Genomic DNA, 19,591 nt, shown 5'->3' on the forward strand with positions numbered 1-19,591 from the left:
CAAAGTTACAGAACTGCGTTGCGTTGAGGCGCATAGAGTGTAAAATTGTCCAATGGATTGCCGAGTCAATATTCACAAAGCTCCAAACATCATCTTGAATTATCATCAGCACTAAACATGTGTGCTGGGATCTTCGTGGCATGGTTTTTCGTAGTGGAGCAGCTCCAGTAGGTATAATGTGCAGGTGGTCTGGTACTTTCATCTACACAGTGTAGGTGGCATTGAAAGACACAGACTTAATGTCTTTTACAGAACTGTTAAATGTTGCACAGTTATAATGGCTCAGTCTGTACTAATGGGAATGCTGGAGGGATGACCCAAACGACTGAATTCCTAAACTTTATCTAGCAAAATAACTTTGCTAGATATTGCAAGTATGAAGAGCGCGTCGACCTGCCAGTGCTGCCCTGTTTGACCAGAAATTATTTTTATTATCACTTGTTAAATTATGTATCAAGTAAATAATCCACCATTTAGCAAAGCTGTTTAAAAATGATCACTTTAAATTCCTGTGTGCTGGGAAAACCTGTATTCGATACACGAAAATGCTATCATAACCAGAAAAGATACTGATAGTGATTTTATCCACCTCGATCATACACCTGCATGTGACATTAAATGGGAACCCCTCAGAAGATGTAAAATTCCTTGCAAACTTTACAGTGGGTGTTTACACGAGGGAGTGGGTGACACAGGATGGGTCACTGGGGTTATGAAGTGGGCACTTCCTATCAGAGATGTTTGCTGCCAGATTTAACAGAACACCTCCAGAAGTCTCAACTGCAAGTCCTGGCATGGCACAATCACCACCTCCATACCGCCCTCATACCGATCAGAGCTACAGTATTCTCAGCTTACAGGACTAACTGTTTCTGCAAGTGCCGGCAACCGCATTCCTTTGCAATTTTGAGTTTCCTGGTCGAGTGTCAGCTGCACAAAGCAGATATGCAAATAGTGAGTGAGTAATGGGAGGAGGGGTGTAGTTGTGAAATACAGACTCACAGTTCGATGGCTTTGTTCCACATAATAACGTAGCCTGAGAGAGTGAAGGACTCCACGTTGACAATGTGGATGTTTCCTCTTTCTGTGCCGATGTACAGCCATTTGCTCTGGAAGGGCAGGTGGCAGTATGTGATTCTGGAAGAGATCAAGATCCATCACAACCAGGCTTTTTATTATCTCATGACTCAGTTGGCATCAGACGGTTACCCTTGTCCCTAATCACGCTGGTCCAACTGGAAGAAGAAGCAAGTGAGTAAGATTTAATTACAAAGGCCTTGCACTGTGTCACACTAATGAAGCCAGACTATATATAGATCAGTTGGGGGGAACAGCAGAGTAAATACTGTTGCCTATTCTCAACTGGGTGAAAGAAGAATCCAGTCATACACAACATTTACTATCTGAAATAGAATGAACCTGCAAAAATGTTTAGTCTTTTGCTATTAGTCTGTACCTTAATTGTGATTTTTTTTTTCCAGAGGAAATCTGGAGTCATTTTTAAATGAACTTGGAAATACTGACTTAACAAAAAGTGTGGAGTTTCTTTTAACAGACCTGATGGTTTAAACCATCAAGATGCTGCAAAATATCTGTAGCAACTGTTAAATGAAAGGAAAAGTAGCACACAGTCAAAATATACTGCCATTTAAGTCAGTTTACTGCTCATTTTTGTCTTGCCATTTCAGTGCAAATATGTCCCACTGGATTATAGAATACAATAACTTTATTATCAACATCAATGGAAAATTGTCTTCGGTTCACTAAGCAATAAACAAAATGAATCAAATCCCTTCACATCAACCCACATTCATACATACACGCATATAAAACTTCAACATAACAACAATAAAAACACATCACAGCATCTCATTATTCAGTATACCGATTGGCTCTTGGCACAAATGATCCCTTATATACTGCGGTGAACACCGGGTCAGCAGCAGATAGCCGCTCCCCTGGGTGGGATCATCTTATGTTTCCGGTGTTCCTATAGCATTATTATAATGTCCTTCTGGCCAACATAAAATTTCTGCTACATTTGAAAGAGGGTCTGAACAGAGAGAGGGAAAGAAAATCTGCAGGCCAAAAATCCAAATAATGAGCTGAGAAAAATTGCAAAGCTGGGTGATAAAAATCTGTGGGTGCCACATTCCTTCTAAAATGTAGTAATTTGATGCATTGTTAATACTGAACCATTAGTCACAGATTTTCCTTATTGGCTAAAAACAGCTGGTGCAGCCCCACAGCATGTGGCCAGCTGTGAAGGCAAATTTTGTTCACATCAGATGCAGTGTTGCAGCAAATGCAGCAGCAGACAAACAAACACATTACTGTACCTCTCCCTGTTAAACTTGAGTGAATGCAGGATAGCAGGGATTTTTTGCCTCAGGTTCCACAGGTGGATGCTGTCATCAGCTAAGGCACTCACCAGCGCCCCCTGTGGTGACGGTGATAAACAGAGCAGTTATTTGCGTTGAGAAAACATCATGTGGCTTGGCATTGACACTTTATATGGCTGTATCACAAGCATGTGATATAAAGCTCGTAGACTCTACAGTATAAAGTGTGCTGAAGTAAAATTAGCTCAAAGAGACAATATTCAAGTAAAGTCAACTGAATTGAACTGAAATGAATACAGGTTACACCACTAGCATTACTTTTAATCGATGTATAAAAGCACATTCATCAATAGATTCATGGCTGGGTGTGTGAGGAGAGGAGTGAACAGGCTGGGAGCGAAGAGGTGGTGAGGAGGAGGAGAGAGAAAATCAAACAAGGACACAAGGAACAGGTAATGACAACAAACCTCGTTGATCAGGAACTGGAGCTGGATGACAGCAGCGTTGCTCTCGTGCTGACAGTAGCACTCCACCCCTGCACGGCCAAAGCTAAAAAAGTTTGCTCAGTCAAAGAAAACTGGAAAGGTGCCAGGAAGGTTCATGCAGAAATCGAGGAAAACCTATTTTAAAAATGCTGCAACTTTTCTAATATAATTTCATACAAAAAGATGAAAGTGACAATTGCTATTTCCAGCCTTCTGTGATTTTTTCTAATCAAAGGTTCTTAAGTTCTTTGTTTGTTTTTTCTGAACTAAATGGAAGTTGACATTTTCCGCTTGCATTCCTAAAAAGGCACAGGCAAAAGCATGTAACACACTAAACTGATGAGTTATAAATAAAATCAGTGGGCCCTGTCTCCCTCATATATTCACATGCGTCAGCCAGTGTGACGGCAGCATGATTAACTTCACACTCACCTCTCTCTATTGGACTGTTAAGTTTAACTTAGAGATTCTCTGCCTGCTTAATTTGTCCATTCAGAAGCAATCAGGCTGCTCGTTCAGCTAATAAAAGACACGGGGCATCACAAATTATGAACAGTGCAAAAGTCAGACGCATTGCCACGTAAGCATTGGGGCTGTAACGCCTCAGATAAAAACCTCCAAAATACTTTCACAAGCAGCTGAATAATCACAAGAGAAATTGGGGGAAATCCTTTCAACTAGCCTCTAATCACTCTCAGAGACATATGTGCACTGAGTTGTGCATGCAAGCACAAAAGGAGGAGGAAACCACAAGAGCACTAATCATACAGCCAGTCTATGAACAGACAGACAGACCACAGAGACAAAAAAAAGGTGCAGTGTTTCTCATACTATTAATGTTAGCATGCAAAAGAAATGCTCCAAAGACTGGCAGCTATGTCGACTAAACCATTTTAAGGCTCAAATAGTATGATTCTGTACAGGATTAAACAAGCAAGCAGTGATCAAACAATCCCTCAGTTCCTTAAACAAACTAAGGTGGGGTTCAGGACACCGTTTCAGGATGGGCTCAACAGTGGACATCAGGTCGTTATATGACAGTGGTAAACTCAGACTATTAGAGTCAAGACTTTTTTAGCTGGCGCCAGTCGAAGGCTGTGTGCAACTGACCTCACATTCACCCACGACCTTTGTGTCCAGTTTTAGCTCCTGGCATTGCAGGTTGTGTACAACATTTGTCAAAATTATTAATGGTTATCATGTTTCCATAGGTCCACAATGAACGAGGAGGAGGAGGAAGAGTCATTAAGTCCATTGCATACCCTCTGGTGATGCATAAATAAGAGCATAAGAGCAGAGAGGTAGCTGAAAAACCAAGAATGGTAATATTTAACAGTGTTTTCATCATATTTCTGTAATCCAGTGGGGGTCATTTAAGCAACCAGGCAACAGTGAACACGAAGTATGTGTTGTTTTCCAGTGATTATCAACTTTTCGCTGTAAGTATTGTAAAACTGATTCAGCTGCAATATAGGTTAATAGTACTGCTGAGCAAAGCTACTTTCTAGGCTAGCAGGAAATTACTAACACGAACCTCACAACAAGATGTTATCACTGCGGGGAGCGAGTGCATTCTTTTCTAACTTCCTGCCACACTACATGATCAAAAGCTTAGGGGCCACAGGTATAATCTACATAGTAATAGACCATCTATACAACAATACATGTTTCTCTTTATTTCTTAATTTCATTGGCAGTGTGGACACAGGAAGATGGGTCACACCACAAAACAAAAAAGCTCAAAATGCTAGTTCCTGTCTCACACTGTTGGTCATATGGTAACTTTCATATGATTTGCTTTTCTCTTAAATTAAGTAACTTCCTAAGTTGAGTAATCAGTTAGTTGATTGCAAGGTTCCAGTTTTTGAGAGGTGAAGAGTTCCTGCTGCTTCTTGTCCTGAATTAATTAACGTTTTGGACTGCAAGACAACACAGCGATGAACTGACTGGATATTAGCTTTGTCTGATTAAATAAAATGCTTTACCCGTTATTAAATAGCATTATATTTTGTAATTAAGATTTCGACTTCCTTGGCACAAAAGTGGGGAAATCATTCACACAAACAACACAAATATACAGAAAATATTGGTAATATTGGAAGTCTCTATTTGTGCGTCCTACTGAATAGATCAACTCTCTGAGCAACTGTATTGACCTGCACTTTAAGATTTCCAGTCATACTATTAAATCAAATACATTTTGAGAATTTAGAAAACCATTATCTGGTAATCAATCATGAAATCAATAGCAGCGCCGTAAGCACATCACAGGATAGCACAAGTCACGAGTGGGAAATTCATCTTCCCAAGAGACCACATGAGAAACTGGGAATGGTGTGGAGCTGAACGCAATTCTGCTCAATATTAATTTTATCTCTTTATAAGCTGCTGCTAGTAAGAGTAGATGTTCCAATGAGGCTCAAATTGTGGCCCCTTGGGAAAGTTAAAGGCCCACTCTTGACCTAAACTGACCCCTCACTGGGCCTACAAAAGAGAAATAGTTTTGAATACATAAGCTACACCCATTAAGGTAGCTAATGTGTCTTTTTAGACTACTGTTGCTGCTAACTGCACCAAACATTAAATTTAAACAAAACTATGGGTGTCTCACTCAAAGCCACTGGGGTTAACTTTTCTGACGAAAACCCTGCAGATGCATTTTTTTTACCCATGTATGAAAGGAAAGCACACTTTAGTCCTAATGTCACAAAGTTTGACATATCACAGCAGATGCCAAATAATTTGCTCTCGTAACCTTCTTAAGGATATCCCCCCATGTCCCTAAAAACATCACACACTTCAGTCATACCCTATGAACGTCAACACTTCCCTGTTCGGTAAACCACTGTGGTTCACCGCAGCATTTCAACATCAGCAGGTTTTCTCACAAAGTCAACAGATGATACGCATGACAGGAAGTTCTCTTTCATGCTAGTTTACCAATAGAAGACTGATAATGTCTTTAGTAGTCTTTCTACAAGTGCAGATATTAATACCAAAAAAGAAGGAACTACAGCGTAGTGAAGCAGGTACAGCATTTCTACTCTGAAAACCTTCAAAAACAAATTCTGGCTTCTACCACGATCAGACCAGCCTTTACCTAATAAAATATTGATTTTGCAAAAAGTTAAAATTAATATATTTATATTGGGTTCACTAATTAAAGTATGCAGGGAGAAAACACAGCTTCAAATGTTAGGTTTTTCCTGCTCATCACCCTGTATAATGTTAGTGAGTGAGTATATCCCTAATGTGGTCATCTAAGGAAGTCATCCATGTCTACACAGCACAGAAGAACCACCCACCTGCTGTTCAAACATTCTGTTTGCCAAGTGCAACCAGTCAGAGGAGAGCTGGCTTGTCTATACATGTGTGCTTTTACACTAATGACACACATCAAATGAAAAAGCCGGTATCAAACCAGGGACCTCTTATGCTTATAGCATCGGCAACCAAACAAAATATATCCCAAGTACTCAGCTATTGGATCAACCATGATGTCTAGTTTTTAAAAAAGTTCAAGATGTGTACGGTCACCGCACACAAAGATTATCTGCATGTGCTTAAACACGAGATATGATGGTTTTATAATTGCCAAAACTGCACTGGAAAGAGCACGGAAATGTCTAGAGTTACACACTGATTAAAACTCTGTAGTAGAGGCAGATCTTGTAAAAGCAGACATTTATTGCTTGTAGACACCTCATTGAACTTATGTCTACTGAGCTGTGGCAGCATTTCCAAACTCCAGGGGCAGTGAGGTGGATCGATACAGACCATCTTTTGATAAATGGACCAATTGCCTGAATGACAGTAATCCCATCAGCTCCACCTTGCACATTAGGACAACATGGAAGCAGTGTATGTTCTGTGGGAGTAGCCCTGTGAAAAAACAGCATGCCCTCTTAATCTAGAGAGTGGATAATGATGAGGACAAAGCCACTTAATGAAAATCTAAACAAGGCAGGTGGGCTTCTTAAGCAGGATACCAGCACAAAGGGAAACCCTGAGCTGATACACTAATAGGTCAGCCCTGAAGGCGTAACCTGGATATGAGTAGACTATCACATGCAGTGTTTAATAGCCTGGAATCCAGGGGCAGTTCTGCTGCTGTGAGTCACGGATGTTAGCTGTAAAAGCAAATTTTTATCCTTCAAAACAAAGAAATACGAAACTGACTTCCAACTGCCTGAGGGGCCACACAGCACTGTGGCAGCTTGATTGTGTGTGCATGTCGTGCAAGTCCAGTTATGTTTACAGCACATATGAAGTGGCATCCTGGCACTGACTGGGCAGCACAGTTGATGAGGTTGGCTCCTCGGCATATGGCAGAGGAGCTGTTCATGCTACTGCAGAGATACCACTAATGAGCCTGGGTGCTCCAGGAGAAGGAGGCTGCTGGTTGCACAGAAACACATCCTAAGCCTAAGAACTCAGATTCCTTTAGCTTGTTTTGGAGATTCTTTTTTTTGTAGCGTTGGATGACAATAGACAGAAAGGATCATTTACTCTGAACTCCCGTGCCTTTGTGGAATGCTGAATGGCAACTTAAGTGGAAAAATGTTCCTGGAAATGATTCCAGGAACTTGGACACGGATTTACTTTCCTTACACATGTGTGCCACGACTGTGTGGGTGAGAGTGTTTTTTTGGGGGTTTTTTAAAAAAGTAAACCTTTACTTTCCTTGCATGACTCTTCACATGGGAAAAAGGATACAGCCTCAAAGCTCCAGTCTGAGTCCCAATGGCCAAGATTTTCTGTACGGGGTCAAAAGCCATTGAGGATGGTTGATATGGAAAGCCATGACGCACAGTCTGCAGGAAAAAAAGAAGAAGCAGAATTTACATTAGACCTTAAGCCAGCTATTCGATCATCTCCTACACAGTCAAGCTGACATTAAAAAATTATAGTCTCCAAGAAATGCAATCCATCAATGTGGAAAATGTGCTCTATTATCAAAAGAAATTAGATAAAGCATAAACATTATTGAAATATCTTTCTCATGGCTACTTGATATCTGTGAAGTATTAATTTTGGAAAACAACAGTAAAACTCAATATGACAACCTTGAGCTGGACTTTTATTGTCAGAATCTTGCAGTAGCTTATCCTCCAAATTATTATCATCATCAGGCATCTATAACCCAATTGTTTCAGGTTGGAAACGTTGCTCAATCATCCATAAGCTCTCTGCAGCCTGCAGCAGGATTACATAACAGGTAATGCCATGGCCCTGTAACCCGGGGACCTGACCTGTTCTGCTCCCAGCTGGAGTTGAAGCTGGTGGGCGAAACCTTTCCAGGCAGCCCTAACAGTCTGCATTACTAAACCGTGCATGATTAAAAAACAAGGCTGGGGAGCTCTTGTGTAGTGACCTGTGAGGTTATGATTTAAATGATCAGTTTTATTTATTTATTTTGCCAAAGCTGTTCACTCACATGCTCTTATGCACTGTACCCACAAAGATTATGCTCTGAAGCGATTGCTGCACTCGTGGATGGTGGTGGCTTAGTATAAAAATCCAAGTAGAAGTTTAGCTGAAGGTAAGAGAGGTGCTGGATATTTACTAGAGTTGGAGTTTTTGCAATAAAAAGTGTTCTTCTCACCACCTTTGAAACATAACATGGGAAATTTGCAGTGGATCCACTATTATTATGATAAACGAAATACAGGCTGCAGATGTTGCCCTCAACAACTCGCATTAAAACCCACGTTAGACCTGCACCTCCAGCATGAATAGAAGTGAGCAATGTCCAAATGGGGTGGGTGAGTGTTGTGTTGTAATTTTATGATATTTTACAGTGACGAATATACAGTTTCAAAGATTCAGAGCAATGCAAACAGCCCACTATGGACTACATCAAGGCAGGGCTGGCTAAAATAGACTAAAAAAATAATTACATATAAATAAATCACATTGTAGTGTTCAAGTGTGTGACTTTAAATCTGGTGTGCACATTCAAGTGGTTTCCATCCTAAATAATGAAATTAATATCCAAAAATAAAAGCAGTCAGCGTTTTTTCTTTTCTTTTTTTGTGTCACGCTGCTGTCATCTGACTGTCAGTTCGTTAATGTTAGCTGTTATTAACGGAAACCCACCTTGCAAAGCTGAAAATGCTCCGACTGTAAAGTCTCCTGGACAACATCGTTTTCCCTGGGAGTACCCGGCTGAGCAGTTGCGGAGGAGGAGGAAGAAGCCGCTGTCAAGCCGTCCAGCACCTTCCGAATATTAAACTTCTTCATTTTCCTCCGGTACACAAGCGACGGTTCAGAAAACAGATCAAGCGAGCTACCATAAATTGGATACAGAGAAGGGGGTAGCTGCTAGCTAGTTAGCCGAAATAACGCACAGTTAATACCTTTCTGTATACATCTCACATGTTACGGAGGGTGTTGCCAACGCATTCTCCAAAAGCGCCCGAGTCACGAACATTGGTTTAGAGAGTCCCTTCCGATAGCAGCCCTAATGCGCCATTTATATTGCCAGCTTTGGCGTTTAGTCGACCGGGATTAGTCGTTTCCGCCAGCTCCTTCCCCAACCAGGGCTCAGCGGGTAGCAAAGTGGCTACGGAAACGCAGTGAACTGCAGCGGGGATTGAGTCTGCGCTCTGCCGTCACCCGGATGCAGGACCGGTGTTACGGTGTATTCCGTGACCCGTCAGATTAGGTGACCTCGATCGGAATGTGAGCTGACAAAACGCTTTAAAACTGCTTGTGTTGTTGACACCTGCTGAGAAAAAAGAAGAGCATAAATAGGTTTACATTTATATACATATACATTATATACAGTATACATTTTGATAGCTATCATAGCAAATTAAACCAATTTAAAAGACATCAATATCCTTAAATTATTGTAAGTTTAATAGAGGGAGTGTTATTATTTCTAAACACCTATGTATGGTCATTTTGTGTGGCTCAAAATTCAATTAGAATTTTAAAAAATCCTCAAAAACAAAGTCCTTATTTTTGCCACAATCTTAACGTTTTTGGCGCTGTGAGCTCTTCAAACAATTTTTAGTTATAATTTTTTTTACATAGCAACACAAGGAATTCAGATAGCCCTGCGGCCCCCTGCTGGCTAAAGAAGAGTCCCGAGCAGCCTCAATGCTCGAGGGCTGGGAGGGAAGCAAAACCTTACCCCAGTGACACCTGTCAATCCTTTGAAGAGTGGTTTAAAAGTGCAAACAAATAACGCAGGGAGACAATGTAGCCACAAGCATCTTTTACTAACGCCCTTTCCCACTGAAACGCGATATAAGGGTACTCCTCTGGTATTCTATTCCAATCTATTGTGCATTTCTGAAAAATAGGCCGTATTTCCTCATTCCTTATGTTCCCCAAGGAAGAAGATTGAGGTTATTTTGGCTCTGCAGAGAATTGGACACAAAGCTGGAAAACCTGGTTAAATATTCACCTTTGTGATATGTCATTCTTTTAATTAGCCCATTAAAAAACTTCACATGTGGGCATATAGTTTTATTTTAACTGATTCCCCTTAAATGGTACACCTGACAAAGTCACGTGGAAGACACAAAAGACAGAAAATTGTCGAGTTAACCTAATGAGACATTAAAGCCATGGCCTTTGCAATACACGTTTAAAACGTCAGAGCCTTTTTGTAAATTCGATTTAAGACATTGTTTAGTTTTGGTTCTTTTCTGGATATAATTCTGTCAAAAGTTTTGTATTGACTTTCAATAATATATCACATACAACACTGTGCAAAAAGTCTTGAACTGCTCCTATATTTTGCTTCCAAGTAGATTTTCTTGTAAATTTTTACAATGGCTCAGACTTTCTGAATGTCAAAGCTTTGCTTTGCTGCTCTTTTGTCCATTTCCAGTCCAGTTCTTGTACCTGGCCATTTTAAGAGTGATGTAATTTTAGACTCATGAATCATTCAAGCACAAAAAAAGCATCTAACACAAGATTACAGTGTTTTGTCTACACATAATAGACTTCTAGACACTTTCTTACCTGTTGACTGTTGCAAAAACAAAACAAAACATATTGTATTCTCATTTCTTAAGCTTAATTTATTAACTCAGAATCTGTGCTGCTGTGCTTTGGATCATTGTCCTGTTACGTTACCTAATTTCAGAAAGCTTTGACTTTCAGATAGATGGTCTCACATTTGACTCCAAAATGCTTTAGTATGAAGAGGAGTTCACTCAGTGACCATCATCAGCCCACTACCACTGTGTCTGACAGTTGGCATGAGGTATTTGTACTAATATGCTGTATTATATTCAGTGTTTTAGTATTTTCTTTTTTTATACTGCTTCAGCGTTTGGTATTGATAAAGACCCCCACCTCCTACTACCATCCATACTACACCAAAGTACATGTTAATGTTACATGTTTTTCAGGTAGTCTCTGTCAAATCGTCTGTGTTTATAGAGGTAATTCCTATGAAACCTGTGAGAATGTGCTTCGCATGTATGTCTACTTCTGCATTTTGGCTTAATTCTTGTTAAATAAGGGCATGGTGTAATATGTCATGTGTTGTTTATCTGAGGTTGTACTTGCCCGACTTGAAGGACCACATTATTATTATTATTTATAATGTCCTGATATGTAAAACCTTAGAATTGAAAGAGTGAGTACTTTATTTTTATCATAACTGTATGAACTTCAATTATTCATACTGCTGGGGAAAAAAAAAGAATGCATACCAAATAATATAAATAAAAACATTTTCAGTGCAGTGTGTGGATTTGACAAACAGCACTGATCACAAAGTGGAAGAAGTTGAGTATTTGCATTTTATGCTACTTTAAATATTGCTTTTAAAAAAGTAGTAGCTTCATTGGCACTGGTTATTTTGCAGATCATTACATGCAAAACATCTGATTAGCTTATCCTTTAAACTGCTATAGATAACACTTAAATGCTGCAAATGTAGCTACAAATTTAAAAATCTGATTCAGAAACATGATGCGATGAAGCAAAACATGTTGGTGGTTGATGGGGGAAACAGGACTGGTTCAGTACTGCCAATAACCCTTTAGAATCAGAAACAGGATTTTCAGATAGAATCAGTTTGTCTCAGCGTTGATGTGGACAGCAACACAAAAGAAAAAAACACTTTGTGTCCCTTCTCAAAGTGTCTTTGCACAGGTATATTTTGTGCACTAGATGGCGTCATCTACTAGCAAAACTATTAACCTCTAAATCTGTATTTTGTTGTGTTTGAGAACTCGCCTTGTGACAAAAATTCAGAACCATGGACAGCAACGTAAGGATTCCAGACCGTCATCATGGAGCCCCTTGATGGTTCAGGACGTGGTCAGTTTAAAGGGTATAGGTTCATTCATATTCTAGCATTTCTTTTCTTGCATTTATGGACTCGGGCACATCAACATATATAATGTAGGTGCAGGAGAATGTCTGCAAATGTCTGCTATTCAAAGACTTTTTCCACACAGGACATCATAAAATGGGTCACACAAGGCACAATGGGAGACAGTGAGAGGCACAGCAAAGCTATGCACAAAGCTTTACGCTTTATAAACCTATTCACAAGTTTGACTAAATTGAAATTGTCATGCAGTCATGAATATATGAACGAAGCTGCCAGAGAAAATGCACGCCGGAGGGCTGATAAAACAGGGCAATATCAATAATGCACAAGTGATGGGATCTGTTGCTGGGAGTGAGGCTCCCATCCATTCAAACTGTCATATTTATAAACAAGTTAAGGAGCGGGGCTTTTGTGTCCGATGTGAAAAAGTATTGGGGCCAGCATCCCTCTTTGACTTCTGAATGTAGGTCTCCAGAAACTGGGACATACATCCAAAATTAGCAGTTGTGTGTTACTTCTTCCATCGTTTTGCCTCAGGCACAATTGCCACATGAGGTAAACTACCTTGCTGGCTTTTATGCTGCAACTCCTTTGATCAGCATGTAGAGATCAGATGAATTTGTGATGGGGTTTGGATAAATATGGGAAATTATGGTGCCCATTTTTAACTTTTTAATCTATTTTGGGGGAAATTTATGGTAATGCAAATTAATGCCACGTCAACAACTGCTGATATAACAAAACATTATGTGATTATACTCCAAGGTTAAATCCATTCTCATGACACATATGGAGAGAGTGGCTGAATTTGGACAAATGCTACTCTGAAAAGGTAACCAGCGGCAGGATGTAGAACAGTTCCCTTGCTGCACTGCAAGGACACCGAAAGGTAAAACTACAGGACAGCAAAGAACAGATTGGTGTGCAAAAATAACCTGAGCAACACAAAACATGTCAATGAGCAAGACAAGGTATCGTACATTGCACTGGTTTAAATGTCCGACTTTAAAGGCACTTTAATTTCACATTAATAGCATTAAAACAAACCACTCAATTAAAAGTTATTATTTCAAACGTATTCTGTTAAAACACCTTGTAACTGATTAAAGCATAAAATTTACAAGCCTTTAAAAAGGTCATGGTGACATGATTTAAATGAACAAACTGTCCATGAAAAAGAGGCAAGAAATATATTTGTTAAGTTGATCAACGTAGAATTAACCAGTTACTTTAGGCAGTGTAGCAATAACTAAACTAATAATGAACTTATAAGCCTGGTAACCTGTCGAGGGTGTGCGATGAATGGATGAGCTTGTCATTTTCTAAATACTTCCAAATGATTTTATTTCAATCTCAGCCAGAATTTAGTGGCTGATATTTTACTTCATTGACACATACAGTCACATACACTCACTCTTCTGATATTTGTTAGATACATGCTAAATGCTCTGCTCCCAGTATAGGACACTGTGTACTCTCTGGGCATTTTCACAAATCTCTTTTCTCCACCAAAATCAGGTCATGTTGATAGCTTTTCTCTGCTTTTTGCCATATCAATCTGAGATGCCTTGCTTATGCTTGGGTCTTAGCTCATCTTACTGCAAAAGTGATTAAGAGATAATTATATGCATGGGTTGCATAACAGATGAAGGCACAGTGGAAGCTGCAATCAAATAAAGTGTCATTTGATGAGGACTATTTCATGAAATATACATTTTCGCTGTTTTTCTGCATGGGAATAAACGTTAGATAGCTTGTGGCTCCTCATCATAGTAGGTCATTCACTAGCACGTCTTGGTTGTGCAGTGAGTGTCACAGGCTTTTCCCAGCAGGATGTGTATCATGCTGATCTGTTTATTATCCTGACTGGATCAGTGGTTTATCAGAGGAATGAGCTCATTGTCTCCACAGAGGTGTTTATGAGGCAGCCCACACAGTCCATAGATTATTGAGAAAAATCAGCAAAGCAGAAATATGAATATAAAGCTACTGAAGCTTGGTGGCTTTCTGTCATAGCTTCACTGAGGCGGCTGTGGATTCATGTCCCAGCACCACAAACAGGTCAGGTTCTGTTTAACCAGCAGTAGCTTTAGTTTGGCTCTTTGTCTCAGAACAGTGATCTCCCGCAGCACAGTGACTGACTCTGACTCTCCGTGGGAGTCAGGTTCACTTTGATCCTATCCCAGTGGTGCTCTTCAGCGGACAGGCTGGTGTCACACAGCATTATTTGTTTGACAAGGAAGGCACCTGCCTCTTCAATATTTATATCTTCCTAAAAAAAAAAAAGCAGGGAAGAACACGATTTAGAACATTGTGCGTGCATCCGCCGGGTTAAGTTTTTGGCTGCGTGTTTTAATATTTTAACATATTTATATGAACAGGTTATATGCAGTAGCTGCAGTGATAAAGTTCACACATGCAATAGAGCATACCCTCATGCAAGTCTAATGCATGATCTCATGCAGTATGCTTACTTGCAATATGAATATTTTTAGATATAAAATCTATTAAATTAGTCAAACAGAATCCAATCCCTGAGATAATCAGTTAATGATCTGCTGAATATCCTAACGTTATTACCTCTAAACACCCAACACTGACTGTTACTGAAGGCACATATTCCCCTTCTATGGTTGCACAAACCTTAGCAGAAGTCTCAAACCAGCCCAGGAAGCTGTTGTCTTTACAAAAGCTGTCCAGAGAGGACACCAAGGCTCCATCCTTCCCCGTCAGGTCGCATTTGTTGGCCAGCAGGACAGCAGGGATCGGTTGGCCACTGTCAAGACGCACTTTGGTATCCAGGTCTTGCTTCCACTCAGAGGCAGCCTCCAGGGTGCAGCTGTTTGTAATGTCAAAGACCACTACTGCTCCCATCGCCTCTTTGTAGTACACTCTGGACATGTTCTTAAACCTCTCTTGGCCTTGAGGGATAATAAAATTATGTGTGTAATGGATCCTTTTGCTCAACTTCTAATAAAACCTGGCTGCAAGTAGGAATGTGTCTTTTTTTTCTCATGGATAGGCAGCTATTATTTCTTTTTGGTCTGAATTATCATGTCAAATCTGACTGCAACCTAAATGTTATGTAAGAACTGAGAGACTACTGATAATTTTCTGAAATAAAATTATATGTTTCCATGGACACTGGCTAGGATTAAAATTAGCTCTGAGTAAAGAATGGATCAAAAAAACAACAACACTGCAGTTTGACTTGAGTTTCCAGGCACTAAAGCATTCAGCAAATTTAAACTTAAATTTAAAAATGTGTATAAAAGTTGTGTCACCAAAAAAGAACTAAAATATAATTTCCACAGGGGAAAAAATGGATTTGGATGAATTTTTAAAAATGTGCAATTTTGGAATATTATGTGCAAATAAAATGCTTTCCTCCAGAGTTCTTGTTTATTTAAAATATATTTTAGGCAAATAAGTGTACTTTCTATCATTTTAAATGTAAATGTACACTCAGCACCCACTTCATTAAGTACACCTTGCTACTGGATTTGTGACATTTGTGACTGGAAGCAGTCGTAACAAGATGGGTTCGCTGTGGACATAAAGGGGTGGCCATGGTCAACAACAATCCTCTGTAGGCTGTGGGGTTTAAAAAATGGAACGAAGAGGCCCAAAATGTGCCAAAAAATAACCCACAGTAACCACAACCAGTCTGAATTGTTGATGAAAAGGCAGGATGGAGCCAGATTTCCAAATTCTGTACCTACCTTCCAAAGGTTGCTGAAAAAAATCAAAAGTCATCAGACCAGGAAATGTTTTTCCAATATGTCCAATTTTGGTGCGCCAGTGCAAACTGTAACTTCAGTGTTTTTACACTTCTGGTCTTCTGCTGCTAAAGCCCACCTGCTTCAAGGTTTGATGTATTGCTCATTCATTGAATATCATGGTTGTAATAAGTGGTTATTTGAGTTACTGTTGTCTTAGCTCAGAGGAGTCTGGCCTCTCTGCTGTCCTCAACAAGGCATTTTCACCCAGAGAACTGCCACTCATTGGACATTTTCTCTTTTTTGGACCATTCTCCCTAAACCCTATAGATGTTTTTTGGGGAAAAATCCCAGTAAATCAGCAGTTTCTGAAATACTCAGACCAGCCTGTCTGGCACCAACACCCGTACTACATTAAAAGTCATTTAAATCACCTTTCTTCCCAATTCTGATGCTCAGTTTGAACTTCAGCTGTTCATCTTTACCATTCACATGCCTAAATGCACTGAGTTGCTGCAATGCCAATTAGACATTATGTAGAACATGTATACCTAATGCAGTGGCTAGGGAGTGTATCTCTGGTATACTCTATTCAAATATACATTATATATAAATAAATGTATCGAGATATTACTTTACTACATTTAAAACGTTTACAGATAAAAGCTTTGGAGAAACTTTTTAAATCGTGTTTTCACAGAAGTGTCGCAGTACAGTTTCTACAGAGTTTATAACAGATGCCATAAAATTAGATTTAGCCTGTTCATCCAGTATTTTTGTACAGGAATTTGCTTTGTAGTTTTGAAACTCACCTCCAATATCCCAAAGCTGTAGTCTCACCACTGTCTTAGGATCCCATTCAATTGTCTTTAGGGCAAAGTCAACTCCAATGGATGCTTTGTATGTTTCATCAAAGCGTTTATTAACATAACGCATGACAATGCTGCTTTTCCCAACCCCCAGATCCCCAATGACTAAAACTTTAAAAAGCTTCTCTGTAGATAATGTCACCGAAATCCTTCCCATGCTGCGGTCCACGAGCTGACAGGCATCGAGACAGATAAAATATTTTCCTAATAATTGTGTAAAACTAGGTCACATTTACACAGAGTTTTAAAGTAAAATAACAATTTGTAGAAATAACAGTGTTACAACACTCTGCGTTATTCCCTGTGTCACTCACTACTTCCTACGGTGTCCCTGTTTTGAAATTCTTCCTTCAAACCAGAGCAATAAAAAGCTGACCTTTGATTTATAAATCACTAGCAACCACGCCAAGAGCACAGAGCCACCTAATGTTTCAACTTGAAAAACATGAAAGACAAAAGCATAAAAAATATTTAATGTACTCAAATCAAACAAGTGCCCTTCAAAATTGTCGTCTACAGCAACTACCATTTCAAAACTGTAGATATATTTTACACTGAACTTCATATAGCTTATATCGATGTATAACTAATGCAAATAGTATCACTTTATTACACTATACAATTTTGATAGGAAGTTAAAGTCTAAATATTTAGGAAATGGATTGTTGTACACAACCAATCACACACAATATAAGCATAAACAGCTACTCTCTTCTTTAATACTAACAATTCATATAGAATACCAAAATAAGATACACAATTCATACATTCACAATACAATAATATAGAGTTCTGAAAGCGGATGTCTATTTATAAAACATACAAGTTTAAAACTGGTTCAAATCGCCTCTCAAGACCATATAAATAAGATAAATGTACAAAAGAAAAACAAACGTGGCACTTGAACTTGTCCTCTGCTACATTCAAGGTACAGTGCAATTGTTTGGCAGTACTGTATCCATCAGAGATTCACAATATAATATCTTTTTTCACAACAAAGTTGGCATTTATTAACATTTTACCCTGCACTTCAAGCTTAAGTAGATAGTTTTATAGTTCTGGGGGTGTAACTCTTCTTAGCTGTGAAGATGGATGCCACTTTTATGTCCGTATACTAGATACGAAGCTACTATGAGCAGCTAGAAACATATACGAGAGTGACATTGACCTAGTTTTCTATTTCTCGCCAAGAAAGTCAATGAGGGAGTTTTTTAAAAAAAAAAACAACTCTTGCTTTAAACCTCTACATTTGCCCGACAAAGGTCAGGACACGCAATGTGTCACACAAAACAAATTTCCTTATTATTAAAGTGAATAATTTTATATTAGCTATGCTCATTAAGTTACCTTTAAAGTCCAAAAACTAATCAGATTGATACCTAATCTACATTTATCAAACAATATTTCATAAATATATATATATATACAGTTATTTTTGTCTCTAAAAGCTTATATTAGAAATTTACAGTATGTCTCACCCTTATCATTTAAAAGCTATTAGGAGTGAAAAATGACTTGACAGACCACGGGATCACTTTTTCCTTATGTAAAATCATATACAACACATAAAAACTTATAGTACAAGCGTCAACATTTAGGGCGTGCCCTCACAGAGTTGAGGAGCTTTGCTTGTAGTCTCTGAGGATGACGGAGGCGTATGTGACATTGGGAGGTGTGCACAAAATCGACTCGGACACTGGCGAGTTGGGAAAGGGGCTTACTAGAGCACCGGTGCAATCACGGAAAGGCGAGGGGGGCATCAGAGCCAGAGAGTCCTCTGTTGCTAATTTGACCTCAACAAAGTCCTCCTCGTCATGAATCTGGGAGTTGTTGTACATGTAGCCGTGGAGAAGGCAAAACTGCTCATTCATTTCCTCCTCTTCTTCCTCCTCTAAAGGGAAGACAGGTTCCTCATCAAATGGGTCGAGCTGCATAGGCAGGACAGGCTCCTGCTGGATGAGGTGAGCCTGATGGTACACTGGCATCCCACCACTGACAGCCTCAGGCATGCTTATCATATCACGGATCTCAGGCATGTCACTGTTGAACTTGCTCACCACCCCCTCCTCTTGCAGGCGGTCCATCACGACATGTTTGGGGGGGATAATGCTATTTTGCTGCAAAGGCTCGGGGGAATAGAGCTCCACTTCCTCGTGCACATCTTTTTTCAGCCCACTGGCAGGCATTTGCCCGTGGGCCACCATAGGGGGAGTGTCAGGGGAGTTATAATGGACAGGGTCACTCTCATCCTCCTCAGCCACATTGTACAAAGTCTTAGTGCTGAGGTCTGAGAATTCCAGGCCCGTGTTATGGTAGGTATTAGTTAAGGGTTTGATGACAGCCATCTGATTGGAACCTGCTTCCTGTCTCTTCACATGCACTGACAGTCTGTGCCACATGTGATCCCCTTTTGGAGGATGTCTTGCACCTGGTTCAGACCATGACACAGACTTTCCATTAGAACTATGAACAAAATAAAGACGGCTGTTACTTCATAGGAACCCAGAAAAGTGGAGACAGAAAGAGCATTTCTGCTTCATGTAAAAAACTAATGTCATTATTTTTATTTGATTTGATTTTTTTTAAAGTATTGTCAGTATTACAGGGTATCTACAGGTTTTGAATATAACATCTCAAAAGAAACACCTTAAATGCTATTGAAGCCCTGGAGAAACCCTGCATTCTGTATTAGGGATCTAATTTGCCATCCCTTAGCACACAGAGATGCTTGTTTTAATTTTAATAACAGATCAAGGGCTGAACTGGCTGTGTGAATTGGGTACTGACCTATATCCGTCACAGTTTACAACAGGTGTCCCTAGGAAAGTGAATACAGTAAGACATCACGTTCCCTTTGAGAGGGAATTAC

The 19,591-nt window shown here is 39.6% G+C and overlaps 3 protein-coding genes across 11 annotated transcripts in view; all 3 read right to left on the minus strand.

Annotated features, from left to right (window-relative positions):
• Positions 1-9,434, minus strand: part of stxbp5b (syntaxin binding protein 5b (tomosyn)) — a 28,468-nt gene extending 19,034 nt beyond the window's left edge. For 2 of the 8 annotated variants that reach the window (XM_026151708.2, XM_026151709.2), the window contains exons 1-5: positions 8,927-9,433; positions 7,544-7,641; positions 2,810-2,891; positions 2,340-2,440; positions 1,003-1,137 (exon numbers count right to left, since the gene is read on the minus strand). In XM_026151708.2, coding sequence (XP_026007493.1) covers positions 1,003-1,137; positions 2,340-2,440; positions 2,810-2,891; positions 7,544-7,641; positions 8,927-9,070 — 560 coding nt within the window. In that variant the 5' untranslated portion in view covers positions 9,071-9,433. Of the gene's footprint in view, positions 1-1,002; positions 1,138-2,339; positions 2,441-2,809; positions 2,892-7,543; positions 7,642-8,926 lie in introns of all 8 variants that reach the window. The other 6 variants (XM_080293983.1, XM_026151710.2, XM_026151707.2 and 3 more) reach the window with 5 other exon arrangements.
• A 4,467-nt stretch (positions 9,435-13,901) lies between these two features.
• On the minus strand, positions 13,902-17,025 carry rab32b (RAB32b, member RAS oncogene family). The gene is made up of 3 exons (XM_026151424.2): positions 16,666-17,025; positions 14,778-15,055; positions 13,902-14,406 (listed from the first exon to the last, which is right to left on the minus strand). The coding sequence occupies exons 1-3, from the start codon at positions 16,877-16,879 to the stop codon at positions 14,242-14,244; spliced, it is 657 nt and encodes a 218-aa protein (XP_026007209.1). The 5' UTR covers positions 16,880-17,025; the 3' UTR covers positions 13,902-14,241.
• A 388-nt stretch (positions 17,026-17,413) lies between these two features.
• grm1b (glutamate receptor, metabotropic 1b) overlaps positions 17,414-19,591 on the minus strand; it is a 29,294-nt gene continuing 27,116 nt past the window's right edge. Inside the window, exon 9 of one of the 2 annotated variants that reach the window (XM_026151420.2) lies at positions 17,414-19,185. In XM_026151420.2, the coding sequence (XP_026007205.2) occupies positions 18,330-19,185 (856 nt within the window). In that variant the 3' untranslated portion in view covers positions 17,414-18,329. The remainder of the gene's footprint in view (positions 19,186-19,591) is intronic. The other variant, XM_080294035.1, reaches the window with a different exon arrangement.

Source organism: Astatotilapia calliptera, chromosome 19, assembly GCF_964374335.1.
Source record: "Astatotilapia calliptera chromosome 19, fAstCal68.1, whole genome shotgun sequence".
Taxonomy (NCBI): Eukaryota; Metazoa; Chordata; class Actinopteri; order Cichliformes; family Cichlidae; genus Astatotilapia; species Astatotilapia calliptera.